Source organism: Embiotoca jacksoni, unplaced genomic scaffold (genome assembly GCF_022577435.1).
Source record: "Embiotoca jacksoni isolate LCO1_2020_lvr unplaced genomic scaffold, fEmbJac1.0.p SCAF_19, whole genome shotgun sequence".
NCBI classification, from domain to species: domain Eukaryota; kingdom Metazoa; phylum Chordata; class Actinopteri; family Embiotocidae; genus Embiotoca; species Embiotoca jacksoni.
The window spans coordinates 4,013,323-4,030,146 of record NW_027185329.1 but is presented as its reverse complement, the minus strand read 5'-3'; the positions used below and the strand labels follow the sequence as shown (position 1 = coordinate 4,030,146).

The following is a 16,824-nucleotide window of genomic DNA, read 5'->3' as shown; positions in this document are numbered from 1 at the left end:
CTGGCCAGTCAATAGAAGATAGAACTCCTCTAGTAAACTACTCGTGTTGTTTCTGCTTTGAGCTTCAGGTGTTGCTGCGCTCGTAATTGAAGTTTACCTGAGGCAAAGCTAAGAGTCAACCATACAGTACGCTGCAGACAGAAATGCTTCTCGTACTTCGTGTGTGTGTGTGTGTGTGTGTGTGTGTGTGTGTGTGTGTGTGTGTGTGTGTGTGTATGTGCGTGCGTGTGTGCGTGCGTGCGTGCAGCAGATGAGTCATCTGCAGGTTAACAGCAGTTAGCTGTTTCTGTAGGGGTTGTTCTGGGACCATTGTCTGTGTTTGATTCCACTGAGGCCACTCAAGGACACTTTCTTCCTTCCTTCCTTCCTTCCTTCCTTCCTTCCTTCCTTCCTTCCTTCCTTCCTTCCTTCCTTCCTTCCTTCCTTCCTTCTCTCTCTCCTCCAGACTCCCAGATGGTTTTACGCAGCTCCTGAATCTGACCCAGCTCTTCTTAAACGATGCCTTCCTGGAGTATCTGCCGGCTAACTTTGGCAGGTAAACTCATGCATGTGTGTGACTCAGTTTTATGTATTGTGATTAAATATGTTCTTCTTTTCTTCGGGTCCTCTTATGTGGGAGAATCTTTGTGATGAAAATGTGCACGCTGTCACAGTTTACTTGTGAAATTTTAATGTTAAGACTTTTAATAAATATTTAAAGACATATGCACTTTAATCCAGTTTATCATTATCTTTCATCACATCGGTATACTTTTGAGTATTTTATCCAGGTAAGGGTGTAAGATTGTTGGTTTGTTACTTTACTCCCAACGAGTTGTACGGCTGATTTTAAATTCTGTTATTGTAAGTGAGTGCTGAGGACTGAACACTCCCAGATGAATAAATCACATTAAATACTACCTTTAAGTGACAGAAATCCTCTAAATTGAAGCATATATCTGGTGGTGAACATCTGAAATGGCTTTCACACTGTGTTTGGAGTTGTTTTTATTAATTTTATGTTATTTGGCCTTTTGTGATCTTCTTGCTGATAACTGTTGCAGTTGATAACGCAGTGAATTAAGTTTTGGTTTATGTGCCTTCTGTTTTTCAGACTCTCCAAACTACGGATCCTGGAGCTGAGAGAGAACCACCTGAAAACCATGCCAAAGTGAGACAGACCGCCATATGTGTGTGTGTGTGTGTGTGTGTGTGTGTGTGTGTGTGTGTGTGTGTGTGTGTGTGTGTGCGTGTGCGTGTTTGTGTGTGAAAGAGATAGAGAGCGAGACAAGGAATTTGATTTTGCAGCTCACATGCACGCAGATGCTTCATGATATTACAGTGTACTCATGCCTTCCCAGGTGTCCAGATTAAAACTATATTTATCCCTGGCAGGTGTTCTTGAATACTGATGAATACTATCATAGCACGAATGTGTCAGTCTTAACAGTTGTAAGTGTTTCGTGTTTAACATGATGTAGCTGAATTCATCCCTGTGCTCATATAGTCACCGAGACCGAGGAGGAGGCCTCTATTACGAGATAACCTGTAAAGTTGTAGAGTACCAGGGATTTAATTTACAAGGGATTGTGAAAAATATTAATGTTGCCAGTATACAGTGTCCATCACTAGTTGAGGTATTTACTTAAGATTTTAAAAGTTGCCAGGGAATCACACCACCGCTTCCTAACTGGCGTGCCTGAGCAGAAACAGACAGTAATTTGTTCCAAATTTCAATGAAATAGTAGAAAAAAAGAAATAAAAGGGACAATAGTTGGGATGAGACAGTGTCCCCAACCCAATGAAATAAATACTCTGAACACTTGATCAGGGGTCATCTTGTCCATTTGATAAAGCTTACATTGCACTTGATGCTATTGTATTGTGGCTTTGATATTGTTTTGTATACTGAAGCCAAACTATAAGATTATTTGACCCATTAAACTACATGCTAAAGTTAGTGTGGGTTTACAGCGGGTTTCCGTCCTTGGTTTGTCTGCCGCTGTATAGTGATGAAATCCTGAGTGGGTGCTGTATTTACATCAAAGCTAATATTATCATTTTCTGTTTTGAATTGAAGCATCAGGAAGTTAAATGTATATTGTGTAGTTTTTCAATCTATAAAATAAATCGTCTACTCACTACGTGCCACAATTGTATTAATTGTACTCCATCCTCTCGTTTCAGGTCCATCCACAGACTGACACAGCTGGAGAGGCTGGATCTAGGTAGCAATGAATTCTCTGACGTGGTGAGATTGATTGCCAATTTTTGCAAATTATCACAAATACCTACAATGTTAAAGATGCAGAGTATATTAAGAGTTGAAATGAAGAGTGCTGTGCAAATGTTTCAGTCTTTAAAAAGTCAGGATGCTCCTAGATAGTATATTTAGAACAGTTTGTATTTAGAAGTTAATTTTACACAAAGTGCAGTAAAGAGGAAAAAAACAATAAAAAAAATTTATTAAAAAAAATGGAATTGAAATAATCTTTTATGATCACTGGAGCCTCAAACAATAATATTTGAATATTCATATGTAGATTTACCTGTTAAAACATCTTTATTTGTAAAGAAACGGACTGAAAACTTTGAAGAGAGAGAGGCACAAATCCAAAAGAGGAGAGGAAGGTCAGCAACACAGATGCTGTGTCCCATTTCAGGGGACACCGTCTTCAGAGTTGGCATTTGAAGACCCAGCGCAGCATATGGTAAACCCTCTGTAGACCGTCTCAGTAAGGGATGAGGTTCAGCTGGACTCAGAAATGGGACATGACGACAGGAAAGGAAGAAGAAGAAAGGGCTGCGTGGAGGCTGACAGGAGGTGACATCAGGGTCAGACAGGAAGTTGACTATGACAGGTTGGCTTTATGTTCTGCTTCCTGCCAATATTGAGAAGGCACGGAGAGAGATTGCCAGTCGCACCTACTCTGCCAGCTTTTTTATTTATTTATTTCTGACAGTCTTGGTCTAAAGGTGCACTCAAGTTAATTTTTGGGTCTGAACATTATCACAATATTAGTACTTAGATTGTGTCCATTAATTCTAATGAATAATAATTCGTTATTTTTATATAGATAGATACATAACTTCATATTTATGGCTTCTACTTAATGTATGTAGTACATGAGAGTGTGTATTCGTCTGTTTGCATGTTAGCCAGAGGTGTTGGAACAGATCCACAACCTAAAGGAGCTGTGGCTGGATAACAACTCTCTACAGTCTATACCAGGGGTAAGAGGCCTTTCAGCTCTCACAGTACAATCACAAAGCATCACAGCAGACGAACATGTTGTCGTTCTTTCTGATTTTTTTTGACTTATCCATCCTTTCTTTTGTCATTTGACTTGTCCCCGCCTCCCCCCACGCTCCCCGCCACAGGCGATAGGGAAGCTTCGTCAGTTGCGGTACATGGACTTAGCTAAGAATCGGATTGAGACGTTGGACACGGACATCTCCGGCTGTGAGGCCTTAGAAGACCTGCTGCTATCCTCCAACATGCTGCAGCACCTTCCTGACACTATAGGTACACACACACACACACACACACACACACACACACACACACACACACACACACACACACACACACACACACACACACAAAAACTCTTACTCATTCAGAAAAACTGGTCACGCTATTGATCACCTACTTGCTGTTACTTCTACCAAACTAATGATGAAGATGTGCTCTTTTCGAGAGGCATTTAAATACACAGCTGCTGAAAAGAATAGGAAACTCAGTTCATGTGCCTTCTTATTTACATGTTTATTTATAGTGGTATCGATCTTCTCATCTAAATCTCAGCAAGAAAACGGTTACATTTATTGAAACTATATTTAAAACTATCCACTTTCAAACTATTTCTTCAACCCTTGATGGAGCCACGCGGCGGCTGCAGCAGAGGACTGTGTTTGTTTTGGACAGACTGCAGGAATGAGTGTGTCTAACAGAATGTCAACAGACAAAAGAGAAAGGAATGAAGTAAAAGCTAAAGACCACTTTTGTAGGTGAATTATATGTAATTAAAAAGGGCACTTTATTTAGTTTCACAGCACACAGTGTTTATTTCCTCTAAGAAGAGATTAACTTCCGCGTGTGTATGTGTGTGTGTGTGTGTGTGTGTGTGTGTGTGTGTGTGTGTGTGTGTGTGTGTGTGTGTGTGTGTGTGTGTGTGTGTGTGCGCGCGTGTGTGTGTGTGTGTGTGTGTGTATAAATGTGATGCAGGAATGTTGAAGAAGCTGACAACACTGAAGGTAGATGACAACCAGCTGACCTCACTGCCCAACACCATCGGGAGGTAAGAAAGCCTCACACACTCACACACACACACACACACACACACACACACACACAAATAATAATAATATTGAAGCCAGACCTCAGGTCATTTACAGTAGACTTGTGATTTTCTTTTTTTTCTTACTTTAAAACCACCTTTAGAAGATTTCAGCAGTTTATTTTTGGTGGGTTGTTGTTTATCACTGTTAGCTGCTGTGTTGTTATGCTGGCTCATGATTGGGGGGTTCTGTGTGTTGTGTTTGCTGCGTTGCCGTGGCTTTAGTGCGAAGCCCAAGCAAGGGTGAGTAACACTAGCCTCCTGGTTCCAGGGGTGTGTCCAGAGACAGACAGATGTTCAACCGTGTTGCAGATCCAAAAATAAAAGCTTGCTACCACATGCCATCAATGTGGGGAATATATATATATAACATCTTATATTCACATGAATTACATGCAAACATAGACAGAACTTTGCACTTTGTTCATGTTCGGACATTTGGACATAATATTTGAATAAAATTTGCAGCGTTCATTGAAATGAACCCAGACGACCTGAAACCTGCGGGGTTGAGATTGAAATGGTTGCATGTAATATGATTACAGTAATGTGATCACAATATTTCTCATTATTATCCATCACAGTCTACATTCAGTCACGGTAATTGTATTAACTTGAATTTGAAAAAAGATGAACATTTGTTTAAATAAGCAGAAATATTTTTGACATCTGTATTTAAAAGTACTGTCAATTCATATTGTATTCATTTGTAGATACTTTAGAGATTGTAAGTGAATGGGTAAGAGCTTTTCAAAGGAACAGAAATATGAATTTCATAAGTTTAGGTTGGAATAATTTGATTCTGCGCTTTTTTTGATGTGTGACTGTAGAGATGCAATTGAACTCTATTTAACATCAACATAACACTTTTTGCAAGCTTTGTATCTGAACACGCTGAAAGCATTTTGTCTTCCTGAACTCGTCCCAGGTTTTAGCTTCAATAAGTAGTGCTGTAGATTCATTACTTCCCCTTAAACGGTCATTTTTATTACCCCTATAGTTTAAGTTTTAAGTGTTTCTTGCTAATAATGAATGTGCTCCCTTTATCATATTTCTGATTTGACGTAGAACAAATCGTTGTTCCTAAATAAGTTACTCTTAGATATTATTGAATATCATATTTACATAAAGTCCATGTGTACTTCCAGAATCTGTGCCTCTCTGCATTCCCCTCTGGCTGCATCAGTACCACAGGATACTGTATATTAATTACAAGTACTGCATAAAATATGTTTTTTTTTTTAAAGTTTTTATTTATTGGTGTAACGTTCAAAAGTCTTAGCCTTGTTTTACTTTCAATTTTGAACCTTTTAAGGCCTCTACTATGTTAAAGCCATGGAATTGATCACCATGTACATAACGTATATGTCTATATGTGCACCAAGGTTCTTCTCCTGCCTATATATACTATATGTAAGTGTGTAAATTATCACTGTTAAACTTTAAGCTGTTTTTGCAGCAGGGACTTCTGCCCAGCTCCCTCATGACTGATGTCTTTGAACTTTCCCTGATTCCTGAATTGCATCTTTAGCCTTTACCCTCAACCAGCAGGTGACGTTTAAACGAGTGTGCAACTGTGGTTAAAACCTACACTAAAGCAAGCACAAAGAAGATTTGAACCTCGAGACTTCCGTCCTAAAATAGACTCATCAGTGAGCCTCTGTGCTTCTTACAACACCTGGTATTAAACGTATGGCGCTGATAAAAAGCCATATTTGACATTTTCAACTTTAGCTGTGTATTTTTGTGGGAAAAGAAGGAGCCTCTCCTCTCCTCTCCTCTCCTCTCCTCTCCTCTCCTCTCCTCTCCTCTCCTCTCCTCTCCTCTTCTCCTCTCCTCTCCTCTCCTCTCCTCTCCTCTTCTCCTCTCCTCTCCTCTCCTCTCCTCTCCTCTCCTCTCCTCTCCTCTCCTCTCCTCTCCTCTCCTGTCAGACCGTATGGTGGCCCAGATGGCCCGGTCTATTGGGAATAATAATAGCAGACTAATGCAATGTTAACAGTGACAGTACATTAATGTAAAATTGTTGTCTCATTAGCATTAGCCTGCTGTTAGCGTGCTGGTAGGCCAGTGGAGGCAGTCAAAGGAGGGGTCATGGTGTCCTGTAGAGGGCCTGCTTATGGATGTTACTGTGTATCTGGGTGTTGTGGAGAAGCTGAGATCCCGATTGGAGAATTTTCAAAGGCAACAGAAGGCAGGTAGAAAAACGAAGATGGTTGGTCATGAAATGAGACCAAATTTGTGGAAGTACTTCATTTACTGATTGGTTAATTGACTGATTCCTCAATGTGATGATCTTTTGCTTCTCTCAACACTCTCAGCTTATAAGTTGCAAATTTTCCTTCTCATCGTGACATGTTAAAACGTACAACTGGTGTCAATCTTTGTTTTTATTATTGCTGATAAATCCCATTAAGAGACTGAAACTTACGAACATCGCTCACTCCAAAGTCCAGATGGAAATCTATCAGAGGCCGTTGTATTTTTTGAAAAGTTCTCAGAAATGTCCTCACACAGCTTAATACATTTTACTTAACAGGAAGCAAATTGTGAAATTTTTTCAGCACTATTTTCAGTCACAGATTGATGTGTGTTCGTTATGTATTTACATCAGCAGGACAGTGTGTGTGTTCATAGCAGTGTAACAACATGTCACCAAACCCAACAATGTGGACCATTCATGTTGTTTTTGGACAACAATGGAGCTCTATGGCACATGGAAATCCAACATATCAGTCTTCTGGATGCACAGACAATACTTGTAAGCGGGATAATTTAATTCCTGGTTTCAGTCTTTTTACAGGATTCGTTTGCAGTCGTAAAAATAAAGAATATCACCATTCTTACAAATTAAAACCCATGTCTAAGTAATCCAATATTGCAGCAGGGATTTTGTAGCCTGCAGAACAGAATGATTTCCTTTCTTTCTCTGTCATGCTCTCTCTCTCTCTCTCCTCTTTCTTCCTGCCTCTGTTCCTTTCACCCAGTCTGTCTCTGTTGGAGGAGTTGGACTGTAGTTGTAATGAGTTGGAGTCGTTGCCTCCCACCATCGGCTACCTGCACAGCCTGAGGACCTTCGCTGCTGACGAGAACTTCCTCTCAGAGCTGCCTCGGGAGGTAGGGAGATAATTGCAGCATGAACACTTTAGACTTTAAGAGATTATTAGATGTGCAGAAAATTAAACAAGTAATTAAGTTATATTTTTTAAGTAATACATCTCAAATTTGCTGCTTCCAGCTTTTTAACCGTGAAAATGGGCTGGTTTTCTTTGCTTTTTCAGGACGTGAACAGAATCTTTTTTGGTTGGTCTACTGTTGATCAGACCTAGTAATAAATTTGAGGTGTCACAATGAGTAATGGGAAATTGCAGTGGTTCTTTCTTTCAGATTTTGAGACATTTTCTGAAAGATTAATCAGGGAGATTGCATGTTTCTGACCTAATAATACTGTAATCAGGACGTCGATTGATTCTTAATCAGCCTCAACTTCATTAAATGCAAAATTAAGGCCTCATTCATCCCTAAAAATGACTACATTGTCCTTAAATCGCTTCTTTTTTTTAAGGTCTTAAAAATGCTACAAACACGTGTAATTTTCTTGCATTTTCACATTTTTGTAAGGAAAAGTTGGGGGGCACCTGACATCCCCCACAACGCAGAGTTCTTTTTGATAGTTTTCATTGGTGCGTTAGGTAGCACCACCTTAGGTTTTTTGAAAACTCATCATTGGGAGAAGAGAAGATAAATCTTTACACTTTATGCACAATATGTTCAATTGCCAAACAAGGGAGGTGATACACCAAATTATTGTTTCTTAAATATTAAGGAAAACCCATCCCCCCCCCCCCTTATTTTGTTAAGTTCATTGACTTAAGCTTAAAGTAGCTTACTATAACGTTATTTATTTAGCTGTGGTAACTAACATTACAACAGATTTGCTGATAATAATACCATTATGTAAAACGTGGCGCGATACTGACGGAGTCCTGTATCATTTTCGGCTCTCTTTTGGGGGTGTTTCATTAAAATGTCTGACAGTGAAAATAGATTTTACTGGAGTGCTTTAATTTAATGTCTAAAGTTTCATTAAAGTGGTGTTAAAAAGGTCTTCAGATGTCTTCAAATGTTTTAGATTCAACACTTTGACGTGCAGATATGATATCCTGAGTAATGTAGTTTGTTTAGAAGATCTTCTTTAGCATGTGATGTAAAAAAAAACAACGTGTGTTTGTGTGTGTGTGTGTGTGTGTGTGTGTGTGTGTGTGTGTTTCAGATCGGTAACTGTAAGAACGTGACGGTGATGTCGCTGCGGTCCAACAAATTGGAGTTTCTTCCTGATGAAATTGGACAGATGACCAAACTACGAGTGCTGAACCTCAGTGACAACCGGTACACACACACACACACACACACACACACACACACACACACGCACACACACGCACACACACGCACACACACGCACACACACGCACACACACGCACACACACACGCAGGCAACACCTTCTCAATGGCCGTTTTGGTTCTGTAAGCTGCTCTCACGGCCTGTGGTTACCATGGGAATGGGTGAGTGTGTTGCCATGGTAACTTGCTCTGCAGGCTGTACAGTGCGTGGGCAGACGAAACATCTCTCTTTTCTTTCTCACCCCTCCCTCCATCCCTCCCTCCCTCCCTCCATCCCTCCCTCCATCCCTCTCAGGTTAAAGAATCTACCGTTTACCTTCACGAAGCTGAAGGACCTGGCAGCTCTGTGGCTCTCTGACAATCAGGTAGCGCTCTCTCCTCCTACTCTCCCGCAGAGAAGGTACCTGCTGGCAGATACGCAGCGCAAACACACAAAGCCGTCAACATATTAATCAAAATTACCAGACTTATTCTATTGCATATTTTATCACATTTTATTTTTTCTGTAGGCTCCAATTGCCACGAATTTACCGTCACTGGAAAGCTTTTATTGTGAGAATTTAGCAGTGAGTGTCGAGTTTCACTTCTAGCAGCTTATTATCTAAATGACATGGCAAAGAAGAGTGAACAAGAAGGAATGAAGGAGTCAGTGAGTCACGTATTAAGCAAACAAGGTGATAAGGATGACGCAACTAATATATGTGCTAATTTAACTATGTCTGCCTCTGTTATTTTTTTCCATGTTTCCCTGTTTGTTTAAAGAGACCATGTTTAATTTTTGAGACCTGATAATTACTTGATCATGTGCTTTTATTGGAGGATTCACTGCATATTAATTTCCTCCATAATAAAACTGAGGCTCCAAAGCAATCAATTATATGATGGAGCCTCAGCATGTGTAAACTCGATGGATTCCTATTTTGTTGTCAGCAACACTATGTTTCAGAAAAACAAAAACGATTATTCTTCAAGACATTTAAAGTTTAATCAAATCTGTTAAATGAGATCAAAAGTCAGAACAACTGTGGATCCTTATTTACCTGCTAAACAAAAAAGCAAAATTTAAAATTCAAATGCAATTTGTAAAATGACATTTAAATTTAAAGTTGCCACTTATGCATTCATGTTCTGCCTTAGAATTCAAAACTAAAAGTCATTGATAACTTTGACATCGTGAAAATTCAGATAACATAGATGACATAATGCTTTGTTATTGTTACACACCAAAATATTAAAGCAAAATTGGAATGCATAAACATGTTTTTAATTACTGTGTAGTAACTCTTGTATGTGTCATCCAAATTGTTTGCAAGTTCTTTCCAAGTAATTAACATTAATAATAGGGAAGGTTTGTTTTAAGTTATGTAACCAATCAGCTTTAGAGATGTAAATAAACTGCAAATATGTAACTTTGTTTTTGAGAATAGGGTTAGGAGGAGTTTAAGATTAGGATATTGGGAATAAATATCAGTAAAACGCCCTACAAGAATACAAATGTAAACATGTGTGTGTGTGTGTGTGTGTGTGTGTGTGTGTGTGTGTGTGTGTGTGTGCGTGTGCGTGTGTGTGTGTGTGTGTGTGTTTGCAGTCCAAGGCTCTGATCCCTCTGCAGACAGAAGCCCACCCAGAAACCAAACAGAAGGTTTTGACCAACTACATGTTTCCTCAGCAGCCGCGACACGACGAGGGTACGGACTGTGTGTGTCACAAAATGTGTAAATGTGTTTGGAGGACATTTAGAAAAGGTCACTGAATGTTTTTTGTTTGTTTGATCACGCTGAGTAATATCACAATATTAGCATTTGCTACATTATCAGATGTTATGTGCTCCATGCAGAGGACGTGTGGACGGTGTCTGAGAATTTACAGTCCCATGTTATAAGTGTCAACCGTTGATCATTAATCACTGATGTGTGTGTGTGTGTGTGTGCGCGTGCGTGTTTGTGTGTGTGTGTGTGTGTGTGCGCAGATTACCAGTCAGACAGTGACAGCTTTAATCCGACTCTGTGGGAGGAGCAGAGACAGCAGAGGATGACTGTGGCCTTTGACTTTGAGGACAAGAAAGAAGAGGAAGATAACTCTGGGAAGGTCAAGGTCAGCTCTCTGTCTTTCTCTGTGTCCGTCAGTTTGTCTCTCTCGCGCTTTAAAGTAACGTAAGGGTCGAATGAGGCGACCAGGTTTTTTTTTTTTGCAAGGACAGCATTAAGTGACTGGCAGCTGGGGGCGTCTCCAAATCTTAGATTAGCATCAAACTTTTCAGGTTAAAAGATCAGTGCAAATGTGTTAAAAAAAAAAAAAAAAAAAGAAGTCTGTATCACTTCTAAAAAGTGCTATCAATTAATCAAAAAGCATTGTTTTGTAGAACTCATCATGTCGATACTGTGTATATGAGTAACTTGAATTCATTTATTAGGGCCGAGCACCGAATTGTTTTTCGTAAAGATGTTCTTCTTGGTCGTTCTTATCCTTACGTGAAGTGATTTGCCTTTTTGGAGGCTTTATCATATTCAAAAACTCATGAAAGTGGATACGCGTATGTCTCCCGGCGAAAAATTTCGTATTCTAGTGGAGTCGCTCGAGAGCGCCCCCTACAGAGATGCCCCGGCGGCCACATTTACCTAAATTCACTAAATCCGGTGGACACGTGTATCACACATAGACGCACAAAAAAGTTACATTGCACCGTTACGTCAACTCGACAGGAAGTCCACCATTTTGAATTTAGTCGCCATTTTGGGCGATTCTGACACGTTGTACTTTGTCGAACTAATCCCAGGGATTTTTTTCGGACCTGCTTGAATTTAGGTTCTATGGATAGTTAACATGTTTGGGATTAAAAGTAATCAAAATAATTTGTTTTCATCAATGTGTGTGCCTGTGAGATGCGGCCATTTTGAGCGTCTCGTCATGAAACTACGAGTTGCTTTAAATCTTATGTACATGGACCGACCTTCTCCGAACATCACAGGTATGATAACAGCCCCGCCCTGAATACCCCTGTGGGGTAATATTCGCTCATAGTCATAGCTATGACACAAAATGACACTTTTCATACTTTCACATTCTACGTCGAGCTGGTTGATCCCATGAATGTAAAGTCAGGTCACAATAACCTAAACATGTAGTTGATGATATATTGAGACATTCGTTCGACTTTGTCAATGGGCGTCGCCGTGAGTTTGAATCTATTCAGCGACTTTGGTGCCTTTTCTCTGCTTTTGCTCTGAATATACTTGTACATTTGAAATTTTAAAAACTAAGGTTACTATGGTATTTTGAGGGTTTTTTTCAAACAAAGGGGTTAAAAAGTTTTAATTTTTCTGACCTTTTAAAGTAAACTTTCAAAAGTGACTTATATTTAGCGATATCTCTCCAGAAACATAGTTCTTTCACAAGTACAAGTATGATTTTCTTCAAATTTGAGTTGTTTAATGGAGTGTCTGAAACTAAACTAAACAGTCAATACTGCAGTGACAAACCAGCAGAGATTATAAAAGTCAGCAACAACAACCACAGAATGATTAATAAGAAATGAAACATTTCTTTAAAGAAATATTCAGCACATCCGAAGTCTTGTTTGAGAGGCTTCACATTGGCAGACACACTTTCTTGAAGCGTCCTTAATAAATATCTTGTAGGTGGAGATAAACCTAAAGCGCTACCCAACGCCCTACCCCGAGGACCTCAAGAACATGGTCAAGTCAGTGCAAAGTCTTGTGGGTAAAAGCGTGCACGCCGGACACGGGCACCAGCACCAACACCAGCACCAGCACCAACACCAGCACCAGCACCAGCACCAGCTGAGCACAGGCACCGCCACCTCGGCAGGAACCAACATGGAACACACACACCTCAGCAAAGAGCCGTACGAACCGCCGTGGCCCCTGCCTCCCAAAGAGGTAGGAAGCACACGCACATACAGACACGCACAAATGTATTTAAAACAGCACACATACGCTCACTGTTTTATATATTAGTCAGGATATCCTGGGTGGTACAACAAGTCGACTACAATTAACTACGTCAACTACACTCGCCATATGGGCTGAATATCGTTGCTTTGTATGTGAGTACTGAGACAGTTCACATTCCTATCATGTAACAAGTGAAAGGCTGTTTATGGCCAGCATTATTGTTATGACCTAAAGCTTGTCTATGGGAATAACATAACTCTAGAGTCACATTGTGCACCATTACAATCTTTTTTATTGCCAGTTCAAAAAGCTAAAAGAAAAACGTTCGGGCCAAAACAACTAAGCAATCATCCCTAAGTAGAAATAAAATCATAATTGTAAAGAAACTGCTCTATAAAACAAAAGGTACAATCATAACCTTAACTCCCTATCAGAAGAAAAATACAGAAAAAAAGGGATGTAACACTAAACTAAAACTAAAGCAGCAGCTCTTCCTGGTCAAGACTTATAATTACAAAATAGAAAATAGCAATTAAACCCCTTTAATCTAAAACTTAATCTTCACATCAACACGAGAGTACAAGCCTCAATCAAATAGTTCAAAACAAACAACTCTGAGAGCAAGAAAGTGGCAAGAGACAGCCAAGAGGCCCTGTAGTGCACATCCTCAGAGTTTGAATAGCCCTCAGATGGATGGTTCTGCAAGCTCTGTAATCCAGCCAATAAAATAAGGGAAGGACTACCGCTGAACCCCACATGGCCTTTGTAGCAACACACCACAATTATATGCATTTCATCATGCATACATTTATATGTGGGGGAATGTAACAGTTACCCATAGTAACTTGTGATTGATCCAAAAGTTGTCAGTGGTTAAACAGCTTCTAGTAAATGTTATCTTTCACAATTGTGGACTAATGAGTTCAGAGACTGCTCCTGCTGCGCATGAACGATGCGCAGCACTGACGTACACGGAGCAGACAGCGGCTATAACTCACGTGAGTAAGACGTCCAAGTTTCTTATCTCGATCGAAATCAGCACCCGAGTTACACAAGTTTTTGTGAGCAGCGGTCCAGGTGCGTCTGTAATTTCTTTACGCATCCGAACCTCGAGCAGAGCGCGCACATCGAAGTTTGTGACACATTTTTGGGGCCTCGGTGAGCGGTGTTATTTTTGAGAACCCAAGTGCCATTGCACCACAGTATAGGTTGTTTGCGCTTAATGTTTTCCATCAGACGCATCGGAACATCACAGTAGAGCTCGGTGTTGACAGTCTGACCCTGAGGGACGAATTCATGGTGCACCACTCCAGGAATGTCAAAGAAAACCCACCCGCTTGCTCACCTTCTTCGGTCTAGGACAGTGAAGATTTGCCCCTCTAAAATGCGAATGTCACTCGAAACACCGTTCCGAGCTCACTTCTTCATTGCCCAAGGCTTCCTGAAGCATTTTAAATGTCTCTGTTGATTTGACACAAAATATAATGTATGCCCTCTGGTCAGAAATTGCAGACGCGTCAAGAGCACTGCTCACAAAAGCATGTGCAACTCTGGTACTGATTCTGATCAAGCAATGAAACTTGGAGTACTTAGTCATGAAGGTTATAGCTTCCTCCTGCTCCGTGCATGTTACGGTCCTGCACATCCTTCACACGCTACAGGATCGGACTTGCAACGTTTTGATCCACCCTCTTACATGTCTTTTAATTATACAAGTGGAAATCAGTTAAATTTAACAGGCACTTGAAGATGTTACCAGATTCAATGGTATCTGTAGCTGTAAAGTCTCTGATCATGAAGGTAAAAGGCAGCTCAGGGTATCGGATGTTCTCTTTCTTCTTTGTGTTTGCTCATTTGATACAAATTTCAGCACATGACTGAAAAAAATGACACTGTTTGCCAGGTGACAGACAGAGAGATGCAGGACTTCTCTCAGTCTCAGCTAATGGATCAGGGATCAATGCATAACTCTGGCATCGACATTCCCAAGAGGAAGGACAAAGAAGACTTGACAGAGAGCTCTGAGGTTTGTCACGTAGTGTGTACAAACACACGCACACACCAAACATGATAATGGAGACAGGATTTAGATGCTTTTGGCTTGCTGTTGGGCAGTTATGCAATTTCAATCACCTTGTACAGTTATCTGGGTCATAATTAAAGAAAAGGTTGTTAAAATGTATACCGTAAAAGAAGATTCAATGCTTGTGGTGTGATGTTACACAAATTAAAGCACTAGCTTGTCTGTTGGTTGGACATCTAAAGAAGTTATATATAATTGTTTTAGGAACTGCTCTCATACTCACACTCATCCTCCAATTTATAGGTTAAACACCTTAAAGACGCCCTGTGGAGTTTTTTTTTTGCAAACAAACAAAAGTGTCTGGGTTTAGTTTTACTCACGAGAAAATGCACTGTGTATCCCTGAGACTGAGACTGTTGAATACTTTTTCCTTCCTCATAAAACCATTTGCAAAGACGATTTTACTTTTTTTTTTTTCAATCTTTTGTCATTTGCAGTCATGTTTATTTGCTAGCAGTCATCGTGAAACCATTGACAGAAATATTCAGTCACCTGTGTGTGCGTGAACATGCACGTGCATTTACATGGACCCTCACATTAACCTTCCATGGCCTCTCCAGCCTTAAAGACTGGGAAGACACTCTGTTGATGCATTCTTTAGAGCTGAAAAAAACAAACACATCTAATTTTTATATTGAAAAATGACTAAAATGTTAGAAATTCAAACTGTAACCATTTATAATTTCATGTGGCACTGCAGCAACCCACATTTTCAAATAGCCCAGCTTGTGCTAAGCTAAATTATACCAGATGGTCGATATTAGTTCCGTTGTTGTGTCTTAAAGAACTGAATTCAGTCAGTTAATTATGAAGTATGAGATCTGAGGTAACTGAGGGTGAAACGTAAACAGTGGACAGTAACCTTGATGGTTAGATACCGTTTTGTGGTGCTGGTGCAGGTCAAACACTCCACAGCAGATCTCTCCATATACTAAATCCTGCTAAACTCTTCAGGCAACATCTAAGCACATCTCAATATATGAATTTATTGAACTTAATATTGTCTTTTTAATTTCAATTTCAAAGCAAAACTCGCGACTTTTATGTTAGGTTGTTGATCATTTTCCACTCCGCGTGCTTCAACTAACATTAGTTTCATAGGCTGGCAGTGCGTTTGCTTCACTTGCTCCTAAGTAAGGTGTCCAATACTGTCCTGCTGTGTTATATGAAGCTACCTGACGTCACCATGTGGATTTTTCGTGGTTTTCTTTTTGTTGTTGTCTTTCTTCAGGACTCGATTGGCGGCTCTCCCAACGACATCCGTATCTCCGACATGCGGCCCACCCTGGTGGAGCCACCGATGTACAAACCAAAGGTGGTGCTTCTTGGGAAGGATAAGAAAGGTACATTACACTGTCAACGTTCGGCCTCACAAGAACACCGAGTCATGCTGAGGCAAACATACATGTAGACACAAGGCTGCTCACCCTAATTTAATGTGGTCTTTTGTAAAGAGCTTTGGGGCATGTTGTAATAGTGCCCATTAATTAGTCATGGTGGCAAGCAGATTAATTTGAGCGCACAACAGAGGGAGGGAGGGAGGGAATACTACAGTAAATCTAGGTTCCAGTCTGGTGTGTGCAGCTTTTAGTTCAAGCCTTTTTTTTTTATATACTTATTTAGCCCTGAAGGTCTCAATTTCATCCGAGGGAAAACAAATCTAATTTTACAGCCTTATCAGAATTCTGTTTTTATTTCTAAATAAATTAGTGTCTAATCACATCTTCTGAGAGAAACACTTTATTATCTGTTCACCGTAACGATCTGCAGCTCATGCTAAGTCAGAGCTCCATCATGTAATCCACTCCTTCTTCAGGGAACGCATTGCAAAAATGATTAAAGCTCAAACAGCTTGTCTGTCTTGGTGAGTATACATTCTTAATGTTGGTGTGAATAAAGAGCTTTCTCTGCTTTGTTTTGTCAAGGTTTGAACAGGTTTGACTCATTAGCCTGCTGATTTGATTTCAAGGTCCCCCTCTGCTTTATGTCTTTTTGCAACTGTTGATTGTTCTGACTCTCCTTTCCTACAGAGACTCTTGATTTCAGTCAAGATAGATAAAGATTTTATGAAACTGTGAAACCTCTGTTTTATAACCAGGCCATATC

The 16,824-nt window shown here is 40.1% G+C and overlaps 1 protein-coding gene across 14 annotated transcripts in view; it reads left to right on the top strand.

Annotated features, from left to right (window-relative positions):
* Nucleotides 1-16,824, top strand: part of lrrc7 (leucine rich repeat containing 7) — a 115,220-nt gene that overhangs the window by 75,542 nt on the left and 22,854 nt on the right. For 9 of the 14 annotated variants that reach the window (XM_069153071.1, XM_069153072.1, XM_069153069.1 and 6 more), the window contains 15 exons: nt 446-535; nt 1,094-1,150; nt 2,167-2,230; nt 3,139-3,213; nt 3,361-3,505; nt 4,208-4,280; nt 4,545-4,562; nt 7,304-7,433; nt 8,590-8,705; nt 9,017-9,086; nt 10,310-10,409; nt 10,691-10,815; nt 12,360-12,620; nt 14,539-14,661; nt 15,950-16,061. In XM_069153071.1, the coding sequence (XP_069009172.1) occupies nt 446-535; nt 1,094-1,150; nt 2,167-2,230; nt 3,139-3,213; nt 3,361-3,505; nt 4,208-4,280; nt 4,545-4,562; nt 7,304-7,433; nt 8,590-8,705; nt 9,017-9,086; nt 10,310-10,409; nt 10,691-10,815; nt 12,360-12,620; nt 14,539-14,661; nt 15,950-16,061 (1,559 nt within the window). The remainder of the gene's footprint in view (nt 1-445; nt 536-1,093; nt 1,151-2,166; nt 2,231-3,138; nt 3,214-3,360; nt 3,506-4,207; nt 4,281-4,544; nt 4,563-7,303; nt 7,434-8,589; nt 8,706-9,016; nt 9,087-10,309; nt 10,410-10,690; nt 10,816-12,359; nt 12,621-14,538; nt 14,662-15,949; nt 16,062-16,824) is intronic. The other 5 variants (XM_069153070.1, XM_069153082.1, XM_069153074.1 and 2 more) reach the window with 4 other exon arrangements.